Source organism: Dasypus novemcinctus, chromosome 17 (assembly GCF_030445035.2).
Source record: "Dasypus novemcinctus isolate mDasNov1 chromosome 17, mDasNov1.1.hap2, whole genome shotgun sequence".
In the NCBI taxonomy this organism is placed as follows: domain Eukaryota; kingdom Metazoa; phylum Chordata; class Mammalia; order Cingulata; family Dasypodidae; genus Dasypus; species Dasypus novemcinctus.
The window spans coordinates 30778198-30805266 of record NC_080689.1 but is presented as its reverse complement, the minus strand read 5'-3'; the positions used below and the strand labels follow the sequence as shown (position 1 = coordinate 30805266).

The 27069-nt window shown below is 38.4% G+C and overlaps 1 protein-coding gene across 10 annotated transcripts in view; it reads right to left on the bottom strand.

Moving 5' to 3' along the window:
• Positions 1 to 27069, bottom strand: part of MTA3 (metastasis associated 1 family member 3) — a 217856-nt gene that overhangs the window by 102471 nt on the left and 88316 nt on the right. For all 10 annotated transcript variants that reach the window (XM_058278469.2, XM_058278468.2, XM_071208792.1 and 7 more), the window contains one exon: positions 7587 to 7650. In XM_058278469.2, the coding sequence (XP_058134452.1) occupies positions 7587 to 7650 (64 nt within the window). The remainder of the gene's footprint in view (positions 1 to 7586; positions 7651 to 27069) is intronic.

Here is a 27069-nt window from a genome sequence, read left to right as displayed (position 1 = left end):
ACTGCCACTAACAAGAATGCAAGCAGGCACAGAAGAATACAAAGTGAATGGAGGGAGGGGTGGGGTGGGTGGGATGGGGGATATATGGGGGCCTCATATTTTTTTAATGTAACATTTAAAAGAAAATAAAGAAGAAAAAATAAAATAAAATAACCTAAAAACAACAACAACAACAAAGTGAATAGACACACAGAGCAGACACTGGGGGAGGGGGGAAGGGAAGAGAAATAAATAAAAAATATATCTTTAAAAAAAATAGTAATATTTTGATATTCTCTCATAATCTGTAACAAATGTTCACAACAATGCAAGGTGTTGGTGGAAAAGCAATGTATGGGAATTCCGCACGTTACGCATGATTGTTTTGTAAGTTCACAACTTCTCTAATAAAATATATATATATATAGGGAAACGGAAGTGGCTCAACCAATTAGGCTCCCGTCTACCATATAGGAGGTCCAGGGTTCGATGACCAGGGCCTCCTGGTGAGGGCAAGCTGGCCCACATGGTAAGCCCACCCACGCAGAGTGCCAGCCCACGTGAGAATGCCACCCTCTGTGGGAAAGCCACCCCACGCAGGAGTGCCAGCCAACATGGAAATCTGGCACAGCAAGATGATGCACAAGAGACACAGAGGAGAGAAAATAAGATGGACCAGAACATCTGGAGTTAAGGTGGCACGAGAGAGTAATCGCCTCTCTCCCACTCCAGAAGATCCCAGGACTGGTTCCCGGAGCCACCTAATGAGAATACAAGCAGACACAGAAGAACATACAGCGAATGGACAAAGAGAGCAGACAAGAGAGGGAGTGGGGGAGGGAAGAAATTTAAAAAAAATAAATCTTTTAAATATACATATATATATATGTATATACTTATATATATATATATATATATATATATATATATATAGTGTAAGAAAAAAATCAGTTGGCCATAAATGTGAAGGTTGATTTTTAAGTCCTCGATTACATATGCCCTTGTGCCACTGCCATGCTGTTCATACTACTGTCACTTTGTAATAAATGTAAAGATTGGGAAGTGTGAGTCCTCCCATTTTTTTCTTCTTTCTGAAGATGATTTTGGCTCTTCAGGGTTGGTTACTCTTCCATATAAATTTGATGATTGGCTTTTCCATTTTTGGAAAGACACAGACATGATTCAATCTCTTTACTAATAATTGGTTTGTTGAAATTTTCTGTTTCTTCTTGAGTCAGTGAAAGTAGTTTGTGTGTTTTTAGGAAATTGTCCATTAATTCATTATTGTTCTTAGTGTTCTCCTACAGTCCTTTTTATTTCAGTGGGATCAGCAGTAATGTCTCCCTCTTTACTTCTGACTGTAGTCATTTGTTTCATGTCTCTTTTTTCTCGTCGGTCTTGCTAAAGGTTTGTTAATTTTATTGATCTTTTCAAAGAACCAACTTTTGGTTTTGTTGATTCTCTTGATTTGTTTTTATTATTCTCTATTTCATTTATCTCTGCTCTAACCTTTTTTATCTCCATCCTTCTGCTTGCTTTGGGTTTAGTTTGCTCTTCTTTAACCATTTCGTCCTGCTTTGATGTTAGGTCTCTGATTTCAAATCTTTTTTAAATTTTATTTTACTGAAGTATATCATTCATGCAGGAATATACATAAACAATAAGTGTATAGTTTAAGTCATAAACTTATGAAACAAATATACATAACATCATACTGGGGTCCCATACACCACCCCACCACCAACACCTTGCACTATTGCAATATGTTTGCTACAAATTATGAATGGATATCATCAAAATTTTATTAACTACAGTTCACATCTTACATTTGGTATGTTTTTCCCCCAACCCACCCTACTATTATTATTTTTTAAAATATATTTTTATTATAGAAGTTTTGAACTTACAAAACAATCATGAACATATGTAGAAATTATTCCCATACACACCCCTTTATCAACACACCATATGGTGGTGGAACATTTATTACAGATTATAAGATAATATCAGACTATTACCACCAACCATGGTCCACAGTGCACATCTGGCACACTTTTTCCATACCCCCCATTATCAACACAGTACATCTTTGGCATTGATGCAAGAAAATTACAGGATTGCTGTTAGCCACAGTCTGTAAGTCACACCAGTTGTATTTTTCCCATGCTTTTCCACATTCCCATCACCCTGCAATAGTGATGAACATACACTTGAGCTCACAAAAGGACACTTTTGCATCTGTACCATCAACCACAATTCTCATCCACCTCTGGAATCTCTTCGTTTTTCAGTCACTATATTATTCTCTAGCTTTCTTTCAACTGACATTTACATCCCTAGACTACCCTTTTCAGCCACAATCCCATTTATAAACCAGCCGTTAACTCACTATAGTGTGTTACCATCAACTCTGTCACACTTTCACAGTTAAGTTAATTAAGACTTCTACATACATTAAGCATGAGTAGTACTCAGCCCTCCTCTTATCTCCTTTTAACCTATACTCTAGGTTTTAACTCCATGTGTTTTCTTCTGTATATTTAATTCATATTAATGAGACCATGTAATATTTGTCCTTCTGTCTGGCTTATTTCACTCAGCATAATGCCTTCAAGACTCATTCATGTTATCATATATGTCTCTCTTTCTTCCTTTATAATGTAAGCATTTAGAGTTATAAATTTCCCTGTCAGCACTACCTTTTTGCTGAATCCCATACGTTTTGATTTTCAAGTGCCTTAAGATATTTCCTAGTTTCCCTTGTAATTTCCTCTTTAACCCATTGGTTGTTTAAAGTATGCAGTTTCATTTCCACATATTTGTTAATTTTCCATTTCTCCCTCTGTTATTTACATCTTGTTTCATTCCACTGTGTTGCAGAAGATACAGTGAATGATTTCAATATTTTTGGGCTTATTAAGATTGATTTTGTGACTTAAAATATGGTCTATCTTGGAGAATGATACATATGCACTCAAGAAGAATATGTATTCTATTACTGTTGGGTGAAGCGTTCTAATATATGTCTATTATACCTAGTTGGTTTAGAGTATCATTCACGGCTTGTATTTCCTTATTGATCTTCTGTCTAGATGTTCAATCCATTATTTAAAGTGGTATATTAAAGTCTCTTACTATTAATGTAGTACCATCCATTTTTCCCTTCAAATCTGTTGGTATTTGCCTGATATATTTTGAGGCTCTGCTGTTGGATTCATATTATAATTGTTATATTTCCTTGTTGAATTAACCCACTTGTCAGTATATAATGACCATTTTTGTCATTTAAATAAAACTCATGCATATAGGGAGCAGATGTGGCTCAAGCAGTTGAGCACCAGCCTCCCACACGAGAGGTCCTGGGTTCAGTACCAGGCTCCTCCTACAGAAAACAGACGAGCAGACAACAAGGAGGAAACCGAGTAGACATTGAGCAAAAATAACAAGCAGACAACAAGCAAAAACAAATGAGAGGGCTTCCTCTCATTTGGAAGACTAGAAGACATGGAACTCTCTTCTTCTCCAGAAAACTAGCTAGAGGACAGGCTGAACCAGCCTAGAAAAAGATCTTCTAAGGTTTGGGACACCAGGCGAAGGCTGGACACTGCCGAGAATAGAGAGGGACAAAGGAGGGAAATCGCAATGACAGAATTGTGAGACTAACAGCTGCTGCTGTTGGCACCCTCCCCACACTAAAGAGAATTTATATTCTTGGGCCTCTGGGCCTGCGACTACAACAAAGGAGGTTCTAGGGATCTACTACCCTAGGAAAGGGGAGAGAGACACACACAGCCTAAGGCTGACACAGCTTCTGACCCACAGATTTGGTCTGCCGTGTCCCAGGAGCCCTTCCAGGCCAGGTGCAACCATGGGAGTGGGGGAAGGACTGGAGAAATCCAACCCTGGCAACCTGCCTCTCTTCTAGCTGGGACTGATTGTTGAGGAGCCCCAGGAAAAGGGAGAGAGAGGGACACAGCCTAAGGCTCCTAGGTCTGCCCGTCCTCGGAGCCCTGCCAGGCCGGGGGAGGAGGAGGGCTGCACCATTGTTTGCCTTGTAGCCCTCAAAGGGATAAAGACATACAACCCTCCCAATCTACTTCTCAAGGGAGGGCCTGCCAGAGAAGCCTGGTGAATTATCTCAGAGAAATTTTGAATTACAAGGTTCATAAGCCTCCAGACAGGAGGTCCTATCACAGTGATCCCCTCTGTATTGGAACAAATACATTCCAACCAGGCACTGAACTGAGAGCTACCAAAGAGTGCTATCTGCTGGCAGAACAAGGAAGTGCACACAAGAAAATTAAAAATAAGTAAGAGATGCTTTTTCCAGCCTCTACAGCCTCCCTCCTAAAGGCCCTAGGAAATGACTCTAAAACCAATTACTGGGTCCAGTGCCCAATTTTGAGCAACCACAAGACAATCCTAACAATCCAGGTCAAAGAGCAGTGATAACACACAGACTCCTGCCAGTAAATCCCTACAAAAGAGATATTGAGCATCTGAGTACCACATCCTAATCAGATGCCTAGATATCAGCAAAAAATTATGAGCCATACTAAGAAAATAGAAGACATGGCCCAAGAAAAGGAATATATCAAAGCCCCAGGAGAGATGCAAAATTTGACAGAACTAATCAGAGAGATGTGCACAAATTTCCAAAATCAAATTAATGAGTTGAAAGACAATAAGGTCAAAGAGATAAATGACATCAAGAAGAACTGAGCAAGCACAAAGAAGAATCTGAAATCCTGAATAGAAAAGTAACAGAGCTCATGGGAAAGAAAGACACAATAGGTGAGATCAAAAACACATTTGAGGCATACACAGCACACTCAAAATAACGGAAGAAAGAATAAGTGATACCAAAGACAGAACAGCTAAAATTGAAGAGAGAAAAGAATGGAAAAAAAATGAGCAGGGCTCAGAGAGTTGAAAAGGAAAAAAGGGACAGAAAGATTATTTGAGGACATCATAGCTGAGAATTTCCTAATTCTCATGAAAGAAATAGACTTACATGTCCAAGAAGCACACCAAGCCCCAATCAGAATAAATCCAAATAGACCTACTCCAAGACACATACTACTCAGAATGTCAAATGTCAAAGATAAAGAGAAAATTCTCAGAGCAGCAAGGGAGAAGCAAACCATCACATACAAGGGACATCCAGTAAGACTTAGTGCAGATTTTTTTTCAGAAACCACGAAGATGAGTAGACAGGGGTATGATACATTTAGTATACTGAAAGAGAAAAACTGCCAGACAAGAATTCATAATCCAGCAAAATCATCCTTCAGATATGAAGGTGAGTATAAAATATTCACAAACAAACAGAAACTATGAGAGTTTGCAAAAAAGAATCCACCTTTGGAGGAAATATTAAGGGAAGCCTTAGAACCTAAAATAAAAAAACAGAAGAGAGAGGCCTGTAGAAGAGTATATAAGAAAGAATAGAGAAAGGATAACCAAAAGAGTAAAAAGATTGACAAAAATATGACATATGAATCAAAGAATAAAAAGGAGGATGTAAATTACACATTTACAGTATTATCATTAAATGTGAATGGATTAAACTCCCCAATCAAAAGATACAGGCTGACAGAATGAATAAAAAAAATAAGCCATCCATATGCTGCTTATAAGAAACTCACCAGGGAAACAAACCAGCTGAAAGTGAAAGGTTGGAAAAAGATACTCCACATGAATAGTAACCAGAGAAGAGCAGGGGTAGCTATACTAATATCAGACAAAACAGGCTTTAAATGCAAAAAAGGTATAAGGGATAAAGAAGGCCATTATATATTAATAAAAAGGACAATCCTCCAGGAAGATATAACAGTTATAAATTATCTATGCACCTAACCAGGGTGCCCCAAAATACATGAGACAAACTCTAGCAACTACTAAAGGGAGAAATAGACAGCTCTACAATAATTGCTGGAGACTTCAACACCCCACTCACATCATTAGATAGAACAACTAGACAGAAGATCAACAAGGAAATAGAGAACTTGAACAATATGATAAACAAATTAGACCTAACAGACATATACAGAACAGAGAACACTGCATCCAAACTCGGTGGGTTATACATTCTTCTCAAGTGCCCATGGATCTTACTCCAGGATAGACCACATGTTAGGGCACAATGCAGCTCTCAATAAATATAAAAAGATTGAAATTACATAGAGCGCCTTCTCAGATCATAATGGAATGAAACTGGAAATCAATAACAGACAGGAAAAAAGCAAATTCGCAAATGTGTGGAGGCTGAACAACACACTCCTAAATAAACAGTGGGTCAAAGAAGACATTGCAAGCGAATCAGTAAATATATTGAGAATAATGAAAATAAGAACACAACTAATCAAAACTTATGGGATACAGCGAAGACAGTCTTGAGAGGGAAATTTATAGCCCTAAATGTCTAGATCAAAAAAGAAGAGAGCTAAAGTCAAATATTTAACTGAACAACTAGAAAAATTAAAAAAAGAACAAACCAGTCCCAAAGCAAGCAGAAGGGAAGAAATAATAAATATTAGAGCAGAAATAAATGAAATTAAGGGGAAAAAAAAAAAATAGAAGAGCAATAAAATTGACAAACCCCTAGCTAGACTAACAAAGAAAACGAGAGGGTGCAAATAAATTACAATCAGAAATGAAAGGGGGGAAATTACAACAGAAATAAAAAGAATCATAGGAGGATATTATGAAAAACTGTATGCCAAAAACAAATGAGCAGGGACTGGATATGGCTCGATCAGTCAAGCGCCCACTTCCTATTGCTAGGTCCCGGGTTCATTCCTGGTGCCTCCTAAAGAAAAACAGACAACAAGCAAAAATAACAAGCAGACAACAAGCAAAAAATTTTTTTAAAAAATTGACGTGTACATTAAAAACGTGTGACTTATAAGGTGTGTGAACTATATGTCAATAAAATCATTTTTAAAGCCATGCATACATGTAAAAAAGATTTTGTAAAAAAAATTCATTTAGGTATCGAAACATCAATGACAGTAAAATATTTTCCCATAATACAAATGAAACAATTTTAAAAGTTAGCTCCCAAAACTGTATATAATGTGGAATATTCTGTTTACAAGAATTTTCTCCCTTTAATGAAGTACATGCTCTAATTCAACTTGTGAAAATGTAAAAAAAAAAATTTCTTGTAGAAGTTTATAGAAAGAAATATTTTTAGTTGACAAAGTTTATTAGGATTCTAGAAAGAAAACAGACCAGATGGTAAAAATCTCATCTAGAAAAAGTCATTTGTGAAGCAAAACAAAAATAAAAATAAAAAAACACAAAAATCCAGAAGGAGGTTACCAAATACACCAGTCATTTATTTCATAAAGCCAAAAATACATATTATACTACTAAATTATAAGCTGTACTTTTAAAAGTCTTTTATTAACAACTAAAAAGGGAGAGGCACATTAGTTTTTGCCAACTCTCATCTCAGTTAAGTAGAAAAATAAAATTACTCAGAATGTGTTCTAGTCCATTACACTTTCACTATAATACTACCATGATGATGCAATGTAAGTTGGTATAAAAAGAAACAAATTCAAACAGAACCAAGCAAAACAAGTATAAAAGTGAATTACCTCCTTATCAAGATATGACAGTACTGACTCCGTCTCATTAAGAAGGGCTACAGTGCATTTTCCCCTGTTGAAAGAGAGAACATGAGTAAATATAAGAAAGGTGACGTTTACAGTGATGATATATGAAAAGTAAGGCATTCTGACAAAGAGGGACTGGTGTTAAGAAACTATATGGCCATTTGAAATATATTTAAATGTATATATTTAAGCCCATTTTACAATTTAAGTGCTAGGTAACCTACAAAATAAGACTGCCTCTGCAGGCATTTATTGAGAGGTTAATCAGTGAAAGGACCTATGTTGGGCAGTGATTTCTTAGATCACAGAGCACTTTTTAAATATTTTCTAATTATTCAAGAAAAAATAAAATGAGATCTTCAGAGTGAGAGTCCGTTTCTGAATCTATAAAGAGTTAATTTTATAAAAGGGAATCTTTAAAGACATCCCCATGCAAACTGGTATCGGAAAGAATGTTCGGGTAACAGCCTATAAATCACACCCATTTGTAGCAGTTTGATATGGTTATGAATTCCAAAAATAGATATTGTTTTATGTTTGTAATCTGGTCTGTACCTGGACATGATTAAGTTATGATTAGGGCTTTGGCTGGGCCACATCATTAGGGCGTTGAGTCGCCACCCACCAAGGCAGGACAAGGCGTTGAGTTTTTGATGTTGGAGTTTGATGCTGAAGCCTTAAGCTGGAACCCCAGTAAGTAAAGCACACAGAGGAAAGAGAAGCAAGCCCCAGGAAGGGAGAAACCCTGAACCCAGAGAGAAGCAAGACCCAGGAAGGGAAGAACCCAGGAAGCCTGAACCCTTGCAGACATTGGCAGCCATCTTGCTCCAACTCGTGGAAATAGACTTTGGTGAGGGAAGTGACTTATGCTTTATGGCCTGGTATCTGCAAGCTCCTACCCCAAATAAATACTCTTTTAAAAAACCAATCAATTTCTGGTATTTTGCATCAGTACCCCTTTAGTTGACTAATACACCATTTATACCAGGATGTAAGTGGCTTATGTTTACGAAGATTCCTCTAAAGGGAAGACGAGTTAAAATTTAAATACAAAGAAATCTCTATAGAGCAAGGGGTAAATGTGGCAGTTTGAGATTATTTATGAATCCCAAAAAGAGGAGGATTATGTTTGTAAATTGATCTGTTCCTCTGGGTGTGATGCCTTTTGATTGTATTAGATGGTATGAGATGTGAGGGACCTTTGATTGTTTACTTGATAAAAACAATTAGGGTTTCTGATTGGGCTATGTCAGGAAGGTTTACCCCACCCCCTTGCTGAGCCTATACAAACGGACACTCACTCAAGAAGACATATAGAAGAAGGCATGGAAGAGGAGAGAGCTGTCATGTTTGATCCTGGGGGTCCTGGGTTGGGAGAGATGAGCCATTTGCCTGATAGCTTGCAGCTGAAGAGAACAGAGCAGCTGAGGCGGCCAGGAAAGAAACAAGCTGTATGCCAGCCTGTAGTTGAAAGGAGGAAGGCTGAACCCTCACAGAGATCAGCAACCATCTTGCTTCAACACGTAGCAACCTTGAGCAGGACTCTTTAAGGCCTTGTGACTGTGAGTTTTTACCCCAAATAAATACCCTTTATAAAAGCCAACAGATTTCTGGTACTTTGCATCAGCACTCCTTTGGCTGACTAATATAGTAAACAAAGATCAATATAAATTCTAGTATGTTGCAATCTGATGGCTTTATCTTTGATCACAGCCAGGGTGAGAGTTTGGAAATGAATGTCTATAAAAGAAAGGGCTTGTCTAGACTTGAGAAAGATTAAGGTTATCCACGTAGCAGGATCTATCTACTATAAAAGCACTTTAAAAATTATCCTCACTAGCTTTAAAAATTCTAGTTACAAATTTGACTTTTGGTAGATTACAAATACTGATCAGGAGTCACAAAATAGCCACAAAAAGCCATAATATAATTTGATTTTTAAACAAAACCATAACCTTCCCACAAAATAACAACAGAAAATACATACAACATGTGTACATTACCTAAAAAACTAGAAGAGCTTGCTACTGGATTATCAGAGTGAACTACAACTATTCAAAGAAAAAAGTACCAAAAGCAAAACTAATAATGCAGAGGTCAAAAATTAGTTCTCTAAACATTTAACTTCCTAAAATTTCTTTCTCTTAGGCTAACATGACTTCGAAGGATTTCTCTGAGAGCAAAAGAAAAAATCTCTAATTTGGTTATCAGAGGGGCTTATTAGGGCTTCTGTCATTCTAATATATTTTATTCAAGCATATTAGAAAAGCAGAAAAATTAACATTATTACTTCAGTGCACAAAACAACACTCAAAGTCAAGAATTCATTGACATGCTCTTACAAACAGCAGTATTACAACCAGGGAAATCCTCGGCTGCAGTTAGTAGATCTACAGCTGCCACAGAATAACTTGTGACCTCTGAATATATGCTCACACATGCAATAAGCTCATGTAATAAATGGAGTTTCTAAGAATAGTTTTCATTTATTTTTGCCTCAATAACATTTGACAAAGTGACATTTCTGACATTTAATTCTTCATCATTCATAAGAAACAATATTTTCTCTTTAGTTCATTAAAGTCAGTATATTGTTATAAAAATTGGAATTGGAAAGACCACAACCTGCTGAAAAAGGTTATTTTACTAGAAACCATCGTTTTTAAAAGTCACTGAAATTTGACAGTTGAAAGACACTGAAAATTCCTACCAAAAATATAGCATACTCAAAGTCTCCTCAAGACTGTCTGAAATGATAAAAGAATTTAAATCGAATTATTAAACCCTTACTTTCATACTTACACTAAGAGATAAGGAAACATTGGTTATACCGTTTTAGAAGTACAACATGGTCACAAAATCAAAACAAAGATACCCCAGTCAATCTAAAATACAACTTGTTTTGGGAAATGTAGTTTTTATGCAAACATGAAAGGATAATAAGATATTTTAATTTTAAATGTTTTCATTAATGCGGTTATAGTGTGCTTTTTTCTGTAACTTAAAAATGAAAATCCAACACAAAACTTAATGTACATATATTAACAGCTAAAAAAAGAAGTTGAATCAATTATTTTATGAAGCAAATATGAATATGTAATTAACACATTTATTTCCATGCCAAGAGTTGTTAATAAAAGTGTTGTGAAAGGAGACTTAAACTATTGGCTTCCTTTAAGCTGAGGAAATCTTGGTTCATAAATAAAGACATGGTAAATTTTATTCTAACCAAAAATGAATACAGATAACCCAATGGATTTACACTGAACCTCAAGCAATGAAACTAATTGTATCTCTTCCACAGTATTTTAATCCTAAAAGAATAAAAATACCCAAACATGATATAAAACATATCAAAGAAAGATTACTCCAGGCCCACATCATTATTCACGTATCTTTTCTACAGGGAACCCAACAGAAAATGGTGTTTCTATAGAGATAATTATATGGTTCCCATAAATCATTCAAAAAGATTTGGAAAGTATACTCATTCCAGATATTGTGCAGAGTTCCAGGACAGAAAGATGTCTGAATAAATAATTATGACACCACACGGTCCCAGGTTTAAAGGCAGGTACTGATCGGCCTGAAATGTGCTATTTCCTTAACAAGATGTTCAGTATAATCCCCTAAATTGAAAAATAATAGGTAAAGTGTACAAAGAGGTTATATATTTCTTTTATCTGAAGATGTTACATATTTGTAAAAATAAAAAAAGAGAAACCTTAAATTAGCAGCCATTTTCCACTGCCCAAAGAATTTCCTTTAGTTTGATACAACTGAAAGCTTGTAGAATGGATCAAGACCACCATTCCTGCTTGGAAAAATGCAGATTTTCTAGTGCCACACTAGCCTTCCTGAATTCAAATATCTTAGGGAGGGACTGAGGAATCTTCTTGAGTCACAACCATCACCAAGTAATCCTTGGACACACTAGAATTAAAAGACCTCTAAAATAGGATGCAGAGTCTGAATCTAAACTCCTTGCTCAACAAAAGCCTTTCTTTTATTTTTGAGTCTTACATTTGCCACAAACTGGATTCTAAACAGTTTTCCAGATAAAGTACCATGCTAGGTTCTGTGATTGGAGATTTGATGAACAGCAGTTTTACACAATATTTAATTCAATGAATACCAGGAACAACCAAGAAAAAAGATAATTAAGTACAAAGATCCAAACTGCTTCCAAAAGATTAAATTTCTCAACAGCAACATTGAAAGATACAATAAAACAAAAGAATCAAAATTCTGGGGGAAATGATTTTCAAACCAGAATTACACGCCTGAACGATCAGTTAAGTGTAAGAAACATTTTTAGATATGCGATGACTCAAAATTTTTACATTTTGGAAAACTAATCAAAAGGAAAATGCAAAACACTTATTAATTCCAAGGAAAGAAAAAGTTGTACAAGAAAGACTATGTAAGGACTATTTTAATGTTCATAAAATGAAAACATTAGTATTAAACGAAAGTGATATACAGGAAACATGGAGGAAAAGGGAATGGAGAAAGAGGGAAGTAAATAGAAATGTCTAAAATTGGATATTATATCAGACAGCTAGAACTTGAACAGATATTTGTACACCAATATTCATTGCAGAATTATTCACAATGGCCAAAATACAGAAGCAACTCAAGTGTCCATCAACAGTTAAATGGATAAACAAAATGTGGTACATTTATACAATAGAATATTGTTCAGCCATTAAAAAGAACTGAAGGAGGGAAGCGGCTGTGGCTCAATCAGCTGGGTTCCTGTCTACCATATGGGAAGCCCTGGGTTCGCATCCCAGGGCCTCCTTGTGAAGGAAGGCTCGCCCACATACCACGGAGTGCTGCCCAGCCCGCAGGCGCCATAGAGAGTCAACTTAGCAAGATGACACAACAAAAAAGGGAGACAAGAAAAAAAAAAAAAAAAACACAGAAGAGTGTGCAGCAAATGGACACAGAGAGCACACAGCAAGCAAGCTGCAAGGGGGGAGGGAAATAAAATAAATAAATACAGACACAGAAGAGTGCACAGTGAATGGACACAGAGAGCAGACAGCACACAAAAAGCCACAAGGGCAGGGGGGAGAACTGAAGGAGCAGATGTAGCTCAAGTCATTGAGCACCTGCTTTCCATATAGGAGGTCTCAGTTCAATCCCCAGTACCTCCTAAAAAAAAAAAAAAGTAGTGAGGCACTGATACATGCTATAATGATGGATGAACCTTGAAGACATCATGTTGAGTGAAATGTGCCAGACACAAAAGGACAAACACTGTATGATTTCTCTTGTATGAAACACTTAGAACAAGCAAATTCATAAGAGACAAAAAGCAGACTAGTGGTTACCAGGGGTGGGGGGAGGGGAGGAATGGGGAGTTATTGTTAAATGAGTGTGAGTTATTTTGGAAATAGCAGTAAAAAGTCACACAGTACAGTCAATGTACTTAGGGTCAAAGGATTGCCTACGTAAAATAGTTAAAAGTGATTTTATGTTATGTATATTGTCCACAATTTAAAATAAATAATTATTTTTAATAATTAAAGGGCGGCAAAACAAAAGCAAAAAACCCTGTAAACTGTGTTTACATAGGTAAGGCTGGAGACAGAAAAGCTAGGAAGAGAAGTCTAGGCTTACTAGATTGAGAAGAAAAATAAGGAGTGATTCAGAAAGCTCATTCTGCCTATGGCATACAGAAAATACCAAAGACCAGCCAGGAGACATTAATCCAAGGGTATGTCCAGTCCCCCTCTACTTCAAGAGGGGGTTTAGATTCCACATGGATGATAGAAGCAATTCTCCTGCTCGCAGCTGTAGGCACTCTTGGCTCCCTGGTGTGGTGGTTGGCCCTCTTCACTTCCCTGTCAGCTGGACAGGATAAGTCCAACAAACCAGAAGGTAGGAGCCACAAGTCTGCTGAGGCCCAGGGCCTGGCTGTCACACAGACAGTCCAGAGATTCAGGTCTCCTGAGTACACACCAACCCAAATGCCAACCACAGATCCAGTAAAAGTAACAGAAGAGGCATGGTGGAAAGGTCATATCTGAGTCCAACTCCATCACACTCAGGAACACAAATGTCAAAGTAGGGCCAACTACCATGGCCCTGAACTCCAGAGCCATCTGCTATGACCACAGAACCTGTGGGAATCTGCAGCCCTCAAGAGAACTAACACCTGGGTTTCCATCTACCTTGACAGTCTCTGGTGCCCTGTTGAGGCACGCATAAGTACCACCCCTCTGAAGACCTCCCGGCTCTTTTTTGGAGACTCATAGCCATATTAACTCATTTGTCCTTTCCATTTCCCCCTTTTATCCGAAGTCAAAATGCAGTTTTTAACACCTGATATTACATGTAAGCTGAGATATTCTGCCAGTCTGAGTTGACCCCCTTATTCAAGTTTTTCTAGGTACATCATCAGCTGGTGCTTGGTAGTAATCCCCCAGCGCCAGGGAGGCTCATCCCGGGAGTCATATCCCATGCTGGGTGGAAGGCAATGCATATATATGCTGAGTTTGGCTTAGAGAGCGACCACATTTGAGCAACACGGAGGCTCTCAGGAGGTAACTCTTAGGCACCCTGCAATTCTAGGCCTAGTTCATATTTCAGACACACAGGCTCATAATCAGAGACATCAGTATCAGGGGCTCATCATTGGACCATTCATGTTTGTTGGTCTTTGTCATTGTACTTGGGGGATTGTTGCTGTCCCACTGGGGAATGTGATACAGTTCCCCTGGCCAGGAGCTCAGCACTGTCTCAGCCATCATTTCCAACTGAAACCACTATGAAAACATCCAAACCTCTCTATGTACCCTATATACATGCCCTGGAGAACTCCTTCCCAACCATGTGCCCCCCACCAATAACACCCCACACAAGTGCTCCTCCACAGCCATAGTTGAACCTCTCTGTAGTCTAAAACTTCTTCAAAAAGGAAGCCCAATATATTGCTAGGTTCCATTAATAGTAAAATGGAATATATTGATGGGTTTAAAGGTTAGATATAGAATACTTAGTAATTTAGAAAAATTAAATAAAGGAAAAATAAATTGGGGTATCAAAAAATGAAAAAATAATAACGCTTTGTTTTTGTCATTTTGCCTTTCATCACTACTATAGGTGTTGCCCTGTATGTACAGTGGCAAGGCAATTTCTTCCATTTCTTCCTCAGTATCTACATCCTTTCTTTTTTTTAATTATTAAGTTTGTCTTCACATAAGTTTTAGATCACAGTGATTCACATATACAATATATGGTACTCCCACATATCCAACAACAAACCCTTTGTCCCTTTCCTAGCAATGATCTTTTTACATGTTCATATTATATTTGCTACAGCTGATGTACAGATATTGAAACAACAGCTTTCAAACATGGTTCCATTTGGGTTTACATTATGGTTTATATATGTGGGAGAGTGTGGACTACAATGTGGACCACTGTCCATGTGGTGCAGTGGTGCTCCAGAATGTATTCGCCAGGTGCAGTGAATGTGCAGCGATGATGGAAGAGGTTGTTGATGTGGGTATGCGGGGATCTCATATTTTTTTAATGTAATATTTAAAAGAAAATAAAGAAGAAGAAGAAAAAAGTTAAAAAAAAAATCCAAGGTTATGAACTAAGGAGGTAGCCGGGGACAATAATCACACTTATTCCAAATAAAGAGAAACTGACAAAGAGGAATTCAAGGAAAACAAAAACTAAACAAACAAAAAACAATCCTTTTCTCAGTGTCACTATATTCCCTTTTTTTTATTTTTTAAGATTTACTTTTTATTTATTTCTCTCCCCTTCCCCGCTCCCCCCCATTGTTGGCTCTCTGTGTCCATTAGTTGCGTGTTCTTCTGTGTCCGCTTGTGTCAGCAGCACCCAGGATCTGTGTCTCGTTTCGTCATCTTGCTGTGTCAGCTCTCCCTGTGTGCAGTGCCATTCCTGGGCAGGCTGCACTTTTTTCGTGCAGAGCGGCTCTCCTTACAGAGCATTCTCCTTGCGTGTGGGGCTCCCCTATGCAGGGGACACCCCTGCGTGCCATGGCTCTCCTTGTGCGCATCAGCACTGCGCACAGGTCAAGAGGCCCTGGGTTTGAACCTTGAACCTCTCATGTGGTAAGAAGACACCCTATACATTGGGCCAAATCTGCTTCCCTATAGTCCCTTTTATAGTTCAAAGTAGGTGTGTGGAATGTTCAAAAGAAGGAAAGAAGGCAGTATATGTTGGGAAGATCTTCATCTCCAGGACAGGATGACAAATAAACCATTATGATTACAAGGGAAATCTCACAGACATTTCCACTTGTGATGATATGTAGGATATACTTTGCATCTAAATGCATTGTGGTTTTCATTGGAGAAAGAAAACACTTCAAGACCTAAGAGAGGAAAATGGTCATTTCAAAGTAAAAATTATATAATATAATCACAATCTTCAAGAAAAAAAAAAGCCTAAACATGTAGACTTCAAAATGTTAAATTGTCAGAAGCGGACTTGGCCCAGTGGTTAGGACGTCTATCTACCACATGCGAGGTCCACGGTTCAAACCTCGGGCCTCCTTGACCCGTGTGGAGCTGGCCCATGCGCAGTGCTGATGTGTGCAAAGAGTGCCGTGCCACACAGTGGTGTCCCCCATGTAGAGGAGCCCCACGTGCAAGGAGTGCACCCCGTAAGAGGGCCGCCCAGCACGAAAGAAAGTGCAGCCCACCCAGTAATGGCGCCGCCCACACAGAGAGCTGACTCAGCAAGATGATGCAGCAAAAAGAGACACAGATTCCTGTGCCACTGACAACAACAGAAGCGAACAAAGACGACGACCCAGCAAATAGACACAGAGAACAGACAAATGGGGGATGGGGGAAGGGGAGATAAATAAATAAATGTTTAAAAAAATAAAATAAATAAAATATTAAATTGTGATATTCATTTGTTAAGTAGAACTATTTACAATAATCAATACTGCAAAATTCTTAAAAAAACAGAGCCTCACAAAGGCTGTGGATCTTTGGTGTTTTTTTAAAATTCTGCTTATACACAGGCACTATCTGTTCATTTATTACTTTCTCATATGTATGATCACCTAAGGAAAAAAATTCTACCTTCAAAAATTACATTGCTCTAGGGATAACAATGAACCAAAAAGTTCTTTAATTATAGCCTTTGAAAATGGATGGAAATGTTTTGTCGAGGCTGAATAACTCAGAGTCACAATGCATTTCCAAATCAGTTTGATAACTGTTTCATAAAGATACAGAAAATGATAAATCATAATGTTAGAAAGTACCTTTTTTTTTCAGTGACCTAACTGACTGTGGGGGAAAGGGGATATTTTTAGACTCTGCAGAACAATAATGAATCAAATCACTGGTGACAGGCAAAGTACATGTGTTCATCTCTTCTCTTCTGAGATGCCTTTAAAATGATAGCACAAGAATTATAAACAACCTAAAATCACTTTAGAGAGAGTCAGAGGGGCCATTACGCAGATTGAGAGATTTCAGAAAATTCCATAAGACAGAAGACAGGAAAGACTGACAGATGAGGGCAAGCAGAGCAAACCAAAGTCCAGGAGGAACATTTTACTTCATGGGGACATACTAGGGGTATCGCAGCTAAGACCAGGAACAAGCCCTGGTGGCCCACATATGCACTACTATTTGAATACAGTCCCTAGCTAATAGTGGCGTGTAGGCAAATTCCTTCCCATTTTTTTGCCCTGAGCATATGTAAGCATTCCCTGGAGACAGTGTGGCTAAAGTATGTAAGGCACCTGGCTTGGCCCACTGGCTCCTATGTATATATACCTGGTCCTGGCATGGAGGGAACAGTGTCTATCCACTACAGCACATGCAATAGAGTTGTCCACAGACCAGCTCCCTGTGTTGGACATGGGGGACCAACACCCACTAGTGAGGCTGACCTCTATGTAAGTCAATGTTCCAGGCAGACAGGGCCTGTGGGGATCCTTTAATTTAGTGTCCCCAACCCCTAAACCATGGACTGGGATGGGACCCTAGAAATGCTGTTCCTGGTGGCAGAAAGTATTGTGCTTTTGCTTCATATGGTTAGACTCCTCCCATGCGGGTGACAGCAGAAGTCTCCCTCTCTCTGATGGACAATTTGGAGCAGCAATAATGGCGCCAACAAATATGTTATGAAAAATTACTATTTTTCTACATACACAAAAAACTTAAAAATGGCACTGTTTTACATTTCTGTAGATCTCTGTAATGTCTGGCTGAAGAGACAAATAGAATTTCAAGTGGGTGGCAGATTCACTTCATTTTTGGAAAAATGTCTACCAAATGGCCATATCTAAACCACAATGGCTTGAATTTCAGTGGTTACTTCAAGTAAAAATGGTGTTCCATGAAAAAGGCAGCTAGTTCAGTTCACAATTCAATCATATCACTTCTCTTGTAAAGATAACCAGCACACTTCAATATGCAGCAGAAGTGGTTTAGGCCTATGCCGTATAATGAAAAACTTGGCTAGTGTTTTCCCCAGTGCCTGGGAGGTAACCTCCAGTGATGGGTGTGTCTTGTGCTCTTCATGATGGGCCCAGGACCACACCTGATAGTTGCAGGGTGGGGCCAGTCACACCTGCAGTCTTAGGGTAGGGACTGGCCACACCAAAAAAGACCAACCATGTGATTACAGGATTATGAGCCAGATGGTCAGTCCAACCACCAGGACCTCCAGGAGGGGAGAGGGCCTGCAGATTGAGTTCAGCCACATGTGCACTGATGCCACCAAACATACTTATGTAATGACACCCCATATAAACTCAGGACACTGGAAGCTCTGCTGACTTTCCATGACTGAGAAGAGGCATCGCTCTCTGTGCAGGGAAGGTGACACGTCCGACTTCAAAATAGGAGAGGACAAAGGAAGCTGCATTTAAGACCCTCCCATACTTCACCATATGCATCTCTTCCTTTGGCTTCTTATTTGTATCATTTACCATAATACAGCTATAACCCTAAGTATAGTGCTTTCAGTGAGTTCTGTGAGTCATTACAGAGAATTATCGAACCCAGAAATAGTTGGAACTCCCAAATCTGTAACCAGTTGGTCAGAAGTACAGCTCCCAGAACTTGCACAGTGCCTCAAGGGCCATCCTGTGGGGTCTAACCTTCTGGGTAGAGTCAGAATTGAATTGAATAACTGCAGTATTTGCAGATGGTGTCAGAAGCTGTAAGAAATTGCAGAACATGCAACCTTAGTAGTGTACTTCCCATTTCTCATTTCTTCACACAGAAAGGTAAAAATATGTGCAAGCAAGGGTTGAGATTTACTAAAATTAATAAACTGCTTTGCTTCATCAAGAGCACACAAAAGTAACTGGCAATTTTTTAACTGCATGTTCCCCCCCACCCCCTTAAGATGGCACCCTCATCTGTTTGCTGGTTGTTTGCACTCATTGCCTGCTCAATGTTCTGTTATTTTTTTCTCATCTGTTTTTTCTTTAGGATGCACCAGGAACCAAACCCAGGACCTCCCATGTAGGAAATGGGTGCTCGACGTCTTGAGCCACATCTATTTCCTGCTTGTTTTGTTTTTGCTCATTGTCTACTTGTTTTTTTTTGGTCATTGTCTGCTCGTTTTTTATTTTTCTTCCTTTGGAGGCTCTGGGAAACAAACCCAGTACCTCCCATGTGGTAGGCGGGAGCTCAATCACTTGAGCCACATCTGCTTCTCAAAAACATTTTAAATATGTACCCCTAACATTAGAAAAAGGTCTGCTATCAAATATTATTTTAAGATTTATTTATTTATTTCTCCCCCCCCCCACCCCAGTTGTCTGTTCTCTGTGTCTGTTTGCTGCGTGCTTTTTCTTTTGTCTGCTTCTGTTGTTGTCTGTGGCATGGGAATATGTACTCCTTTTTGTTGCGTCATCTTGTGTCAGCTCTCCGTGTATGCAGCGCCATTCCTGGGCAAGATGAACTTTGTTTCGCACTGGGCGGCTCTCCTTACGGGGCACATTCCTTGCACGTGGGGCCCCCCTACGCGGGGGACACCCCTGCATGGTACAGCACTCCTTGTGCACACATGGGTCAAGGAGGCCCAGGGTTTGAACTGTAGACCTCCCATGTGGTAGACGGATGCCCTAACCACTGGACCAAGTCCGCTTCCCTGCTATCAAATTTTATTAGTAATGTTACTACTTACTACTTCTAGGGAAAGGATGAAGAAGACTTTTCAATAGCTTTTCATCTGTACTCTCTTCAGGAGAGCCAGATAAGTTGTCAGGCAAGGAAAGGGATAAAAATGAACACAAAATGGCATTTTCTCTCTCTGATGTACAAATGTACAAATTTTTAAATAATACCCTTTTACTTGTTAAATCTAATATATGCTCAGTTCAGAAATGCTGGCAATATATAAAAATAAAAAGATAAAAATGGATTGCATTTTCTGACATTGAAACAATTCCACAATGAACATCCCAAAATATACATTTCTACAAACTTGCCTGAGAACTTGTGTAAGATAAAGTCCTAAAAGTAGAATTACTGGGCCAAAGGATATGCACACATTACAACTTGACTGACTTTTCTTAATAATAATAACACTTTAGAGTACAGAAGAGTATCCATAACCCTACCCAAACCAATACTAAGTATTGATGCAAGAACTGTATTTCCTCCCCCAAATTAATCTATTTAGTTAGAAACTTTTGTTTCATCTCCCTTTCTCATGATTTCTGTACACTGCTTACATATATTTTGTTTGGTTAAAAACTATATATACATAAATAAAGATTTCCTGTTCTCTGCCTCCATGTAAAAATGTGATGTTAACTCAGAACAAGTCACTCTCCCAGAGAGTCCTGACGAGAGCTCGTGATTCCACATACCAAATCTTTATTTCATAAACAGAGGAAAGACCAAAAAAAAGTCTAAATTTTCACTTCAGGTCAACTGTGATCAAAGACAGATTATTCTATTATCAATTGATAAACATATCTATTGATATAAAAGTTTAAAATTCTGAATGGCCATTATGTGCAGAAAAAAGAAAAAAAAAGAAAATATGGACCTTTATAAATCTTACAATCTAGAGTGAAGCCTGAAAAGAACAACCTAGACAAATCTTACATAAAGCCTCAAGATTTTATCAACTGCTCAAGGTACTTCTTCAACCAAATTAAGAAAGGTAGTTCTTCATTCTGGAAGCCAAAAAGACCATGCAGAAACAAAATGACATCACTTGAGGAAAATACATTACAAATTGGTGGCCACAATCACTTTTCTATATAGCAATGATGATGATGATGATGATGATGATTATGATGATGATAATGATGATGCCAACGACGATGCCATTACTGTTACTGTTGTGTTCTGGAATCCTACACTAACAACTGTTTAAAAGGCAAAGAGGGAAGCGGACTTGGTCCAGTGGTTAGGGCGTCCATCTACCACATGGGAGGTCTGTGGTTCAAACCTTGGGCCTCCTTGACCCATGTGGAGCTGGCCCATGTGCAGTGCTGATGCACGCAAAAAGTGCCGTGCCACACAGGGGTGTCCCCCGCATAGAGGAGCCCCACGCACAAGTAGTGCGTCCCATAAGGAGAGCCACTAAGTGCGAAAGAAAGTGCAGCCTGCCCAGGAACGGCACCGCCCAGACGGAGAGCTGACACAACAAGATGACGCAGATTCCCGTGCCGCTGACAACAACAGAAGCAGACAAAGAAGACGATGAAGTAAATAGACACAGAGAACAGACAACCGGGTTGGGGGGGAAGGGGAGAGAAATAAACAAATAAATAAATCTTTAAAAAATAAAATAAAATAAAAGGCAAAGAATGTGTTTTTATAAGCAGTTTTATTGAGATATAGTTATATACCATAAAATCAATCCAGAGTGTACAATCAATGGCTTTTGATATAATCAGTGTTGTGCCTTTATCACTACAAAAAATTTTAGAACAATTTCATTACTCCAAAAAGAAAAACTCCAGACCCCTTAGCAGCCACGTCTGAATTCCTCTATCCTTCCCCAGCCCTACATAACCACCAATCTAACTCCATCTTTATAAATTGATTTATATTTACATTTTATATAAATGGAATCATACAATACATAGTACGTTGTGTCTGGCTTCTTCCATTTAGCATAATTTCTGTGGTTTGTTTAAGGTTTTTTTTTTTGGCCTGATATTAACATCTTGTATTATTAACATACATTTGTTCAGCTTCAAAAAAAAAGGCCTTATATATGTAATATTACCCATATTCATATTTCACATAAGGTTTTACTATGCTATACAGTTCCCTGCTACATTTTTAGCTTTCCTTCTGGTGATATACATGACCTTAGACTTTCCCTCTCAACCACTGTCATACCCATATAATAGCACCGCTAGTTACAAACACTACGTTGTGATTTCAAATTTTCTATTCATTTCCAAAGATTAACAAACAACTTCTTACCAAGACTGCACAGGCTGACCCTCAGCTTCCTATTCCCTAACCTCTATTTTCTGTTGATCCATACTCCAGTTATTAACTCCATGAATTTACACAGTATTTCTAGTTCATAATAGCACAATCAGACAGTATTTGTCCTTTTGTGTCTGGCTCACTTAGCGCAACATAACGTTCTCCAGGTTCATTCACATTGCTTTGCGACTTCATTTCTTCCTACAGCTGTATGAAAATGCATCTTGTGTATACACCACAGTTTGTTTATCCATTCATTGGTTGATGGACACCTGGGCTGTTTCCATTTTTTTGGCAATTGTGAATAATGCTGCTATGATCATTGGTGTGCAGATATCTGTTCATGTCACTGCTCTCAGTTCTTTGGGGAATATAGCTAGTAGTGGTATTGCTGGGTCATGTGGCAAATCTATATTCAACTTCTTTAGGAACTGCCAAACATTCCTTCACAATGGCTATACCATTCTACATTCCCACCAACAGTGAATAAATGTTTCTATCTGTAGTTTCAGTCTTGCAGTTTTCAGTATTTTTGATACTGAAATATGAAACGATATCTAACAGATGTGAAATGATATCTCATTGTAGCTTTGATTTGCATTTTCCTGATCGCTACTGATATTGAACATTTTTTGTGTGGTTTTTTGCCATTTGTATTTCTTCTTTGGACAAATGTCTATTCACGTCTTTTGCCCATTTTTTAGTCGAGTCATTTGTCTTTCTGTTATTGAGTTGTAGCACCTCTTTATATAGCATGAATATTAAAACTTTATCGGATAAGTGATGGAAAACTTGCCCATGCTTTGGATTTAAGATCCAAGAAACCACAACTGACTGCAAGATCACGAAGATGTTTCCCTATATTTTCTTCTAGTAGTTTTATGGTCCTGGCTTTGATAATAAGTCTTTGATCCATTTTGAGTTGATTCTCATATAGGGAGTAAGACAGGAGTCCTCTTTCATTCTTTTGGTTATGGATATCTAGTTCTCTCAGCACTACTTGTGGAAGAGACTGTTTTGTCCCGTTAACATGGACTTCTTAGGTTTGTCAAAAAATAAGTTGGCTGTAGGGGTTAGGATTTCTTTCTGGACTCTCCATTTTATTCCACTGATCAATGTGTCTATCTTCATGCCAACACCATACAATTTTGACCACTGTAGCTTTGTAATATGTTTCAAGGTCAGACAGTGAAAGTCCTTCCACATTGCTCTTCTTTTATAGAATGCTTTTTGCTATTCAGGTGCACTTTCCCTTCCAAATGTATGTGGTAAATGCCTTTTCTATTTCTGCAAAGCAGGCTGTTAGAATTTTGATTAGTTTTGCATTGAATCTATAAATCAGTTTGGGTAGGGCTGGCATTTTCACAATACTTAGTCTTCCAATCCATGAACACAGAATAGCTTTCCATTTGTTTAGGTCTTCTTTGATTTTTTTTAGCATTATTTTGTAGTTTTCTAAATATAGGTCCTGTACTTTGGTTAAATTGATTCCTAGGTATTTGAGTCTTTTAGTTGCTATTGTAAATGTAATTTTTTCTCCCTGATTTAGTTCTGACTGTTCAAAACTAGTGTACAGAAACATTACTCATTTTTGCATGTTGAACTTGTACCCTGCCACTTTGCTGAACTCATTAATTCAAGTTGCTTTGTCACAGACATTTCAGAATTTTCTAAATATAAGATGTCATCTGGGAATAGAGTTTTATATCCTCTTTTCCTATGAGGATGCCTTTTTGATTCCCTTGTCTAATTGCTGTAACTAGAACTACTAGCACAACGTCGAATAACAGTGACGACAGTGGACATCCTTGTCTTGTTCCCCATCTTAGTGGGAAAGCTTTTCAACCTTACCCTATTGAGTACGATGCTGGCTGTGGGTTATTCATATGTGCCTTTATTATCATATTGAGGAATTTCCCTTCTAGTCTTATCTTTTGAAGTATTTCTATCAAAAAAAGAAGCTAGATTTTGTCAAATACCTTTTCTGCATTGATGGAAATGACCACATGGTTTTGGTCCTTCAATTTGTTGATGTGGTGTCTTATATTAATTGATTTTCTTATTTTGAACCAGCCTTGCATACTGGACATAAACCCTACTTGGTCATGATGTGTAATTCTCTCGATATGCTGTTGGATTCTATCTGCAAGTATTTTGTTAGGAATTTTTGCATCTATGTTCATCAGAGAGACTGGTAATTTTCTTTTCCTGTAGTATCTTTATCTGGCTTTGATATTAGGATGATATTAGCTTCATAAAGTTTGTTGGGTAATTTTCCCTCCTCTTTAATTTTTCAGAAGAGTTTAAACAGGATTGGTGTTAATTCTTCTCGAAATGCTTGGTGGAATTCACCTGTGAAGCCATCCAGTCCTAGACTTTTCTTTGTTGGCAGATTTTTAATGACAGATTCAATCTCTTTAAAGGTGATTGGTTTATTAAGACTTCTTGTCTTTCCTCTAGAGTCAATGTAGGTTGTGCATTTCTAGTGAATTTGACCATTTCATCTAGGTTGTCTAGTTTGTTGGCATACAGTTTCTCATAATATCCTCTTATAATCCTTTTTACTTATACGGAGTTAGTTATAACTTTGCCCTTTTCATTTCTGATTTTATTTATTTGTATCTTTTCTCTTTTTTCTCTTTGTTAGTCTAGCTAAGGATTTGTCCATTTTATTTATCTTCTCAAAGAACCAGCTTTTGGTTCTGTTGATTTTCTCTACCGTTTTTTTGTCCTCAATTTCATTTATTTTTGCTCTAATTTTTATTATTCCTTTGATATATTTATTTGCTTGGGTCATTTCTTCCATTTTCTTTTTTATTTTGGAGGGGAGCTCTTTCAAAGGATTCATTTGCTACAGAATTGCTTTAGTATATCCATGACATGAACTCAGGATTTCTGCTTAAAAGAGTTTGCTTGCTGCTTTACTTTTATGGTGCTTCAACATTCAAAAAAACAATAATTTTGCCACACTTGGCAGTTTTAGAAGAGGTCAGAAAAAGTTATAATCTGTCAAAAATAGAAAAAAAGAAAAGAAAAAAATGAACATTTAGAAATTCCTCATGTGGACAGGTCCTGAGTTGAAATCATCTGCAAAAAGAAGTGTTTTAGGTCAGAAATGCTGTATTTTATAACCAAAGATCTTGACTCTGGACTTGACTGGTGAAACTCTCCAGGCACCGAATGATGATAAGACAGACACCATTCAGTTGGTCGATTCTGGCAGATGTCCTACCTGTCTTGTGTAGTTTTATAAAAACCTCTTAAACCCAAAACTCCTGGTTCTCTGGAATCTCCTGTCTTAAATCTGATTCCCAATATTTTCAAAACCAAATAAAGTTTTCCCTGGAAGTCCACACATTTAATTATTTGTTGCTGGTGGACAGATACAAAGAAGTCAGGTATGGAGGTGAATAAACAATTTAGTGATTTAATTGTGAATCTCTGGATGACTTTGGAAGCGGTAAGAAAAGTCCTTTGCTTGCTCTGCACTCGCTGTGCTGCAGGGGTGGCCATCCAAGGAAACGTTAAACTGACGAAAGGGTGAACCCCAGGTGCTCGATGGGTTTAAACCACTACTCATCTGCCTCCAGCTCTTCCACCAATCCAGCTGGTTTTTCCATCTGAGCAACCTGCTTACCATGTTTCACCTGTTTAAGCTGGAAACAGATTCACAGAGGAATTTCTCAGAGCCATCTTCTAACATCTCTCCCGGTCCTTTGGGGTAGGTGAAAAGGACTTTCCGTGGTGGGGCAAGGCCTGAGACACTGAAACCAGATCCAGTGACAGAACTCCTACCAACTCCACCAGCTGAGGAGGATGAAGAGACAGCTATTTCCTTTCTAGTAGAATCCTCACTTCACATGGCAGCTTTGGCACTTTCCCCAAGAGCCTTTCCCTAGAGCCAAACACTCTCAATAACAAGGACATCCCCATTTTCTTAGCATAATATGTAATTTTTTTTTTTTTTAAAGATTTATTTATTTATTTAATTCCCCCCCCTCCCCTGGTTGTCTGTTCTTGGTGTCTGTTTGCTGCGTCTTGTTTCTTTGTCCGCTTCTGTTGTCATCTGCGGCACGGGAAGTGTGGGCGGCGCCATTCCTGGGCAGGCTGCTCTTTCTTTTCACGCTGGGCAGCTTTCCTCACGGGCGCACTCCTTGTGTGTGGGGCTCCCCCACGCGGGGGCACCCTTGCGTGGCACTGCACTCCTTGCGCGCATCAGCACTGCGCATGGCCAGCTCCACACGGGTCAAGGAGGCCTGGGGTTTGAACCGCAGACCTCCCATATGGTAGACGGACGCCCTAACCACTGGGCCAAAGTCCGTTTCCCCCATAATATGTAATTTTTTGCTGACGCCTAGGCATAAGATTAGGGTGATGAGTTTACCCTGATGCTCAATTTTCCCCTCTTTCGTAGGTATTTAACAGTGGGAGGTTGTGTGTTACTGCTGTTCTTTGGTTCTTGGTTCAACCTATTCTGGGTCTTTAGTTGCTAAAATCTGGGCTATGGACCCAGTAATGGGTTGCAGATATGCTTTGAAGGGCCTTGGGGTGGGAGGCTGTGAAGGTCAGAAAAATCCACTCTTATTTACTTTTTTTAAAATTTATTTTTTTTATTTTTAAAGAAGCTTTAGATTACATAAATGTTACATCAAAAATACAGGGAATAGGGAACTGATGTGGCTCAGTGGTTGAGTGTCGGCATCCCACATATGAGGTCCAGGGCTCTGGCTCTGGTAACTCAAAAAAGAAAAATAGGGGATTCCCATGTACTTCACCCCTTCCCTCACTTTACCACATTAACTACATCATTGATTTGTGTGGTACACGTTTGTTACAACAGATGAACATATACTGAAGCATTGTACTAACTATATACTATAGTTTACATTATAGTTTACACTTTGTACCACACAATTTTGTAGGTTTTGACAAAATGTATAATAATGGCCTGTACCTGTCATTGCAATGCCATGCAGGACAATAACAATGTCCAAAAAATACCCCATGTTGCACCTATTCTTCCCTCTCCCTCC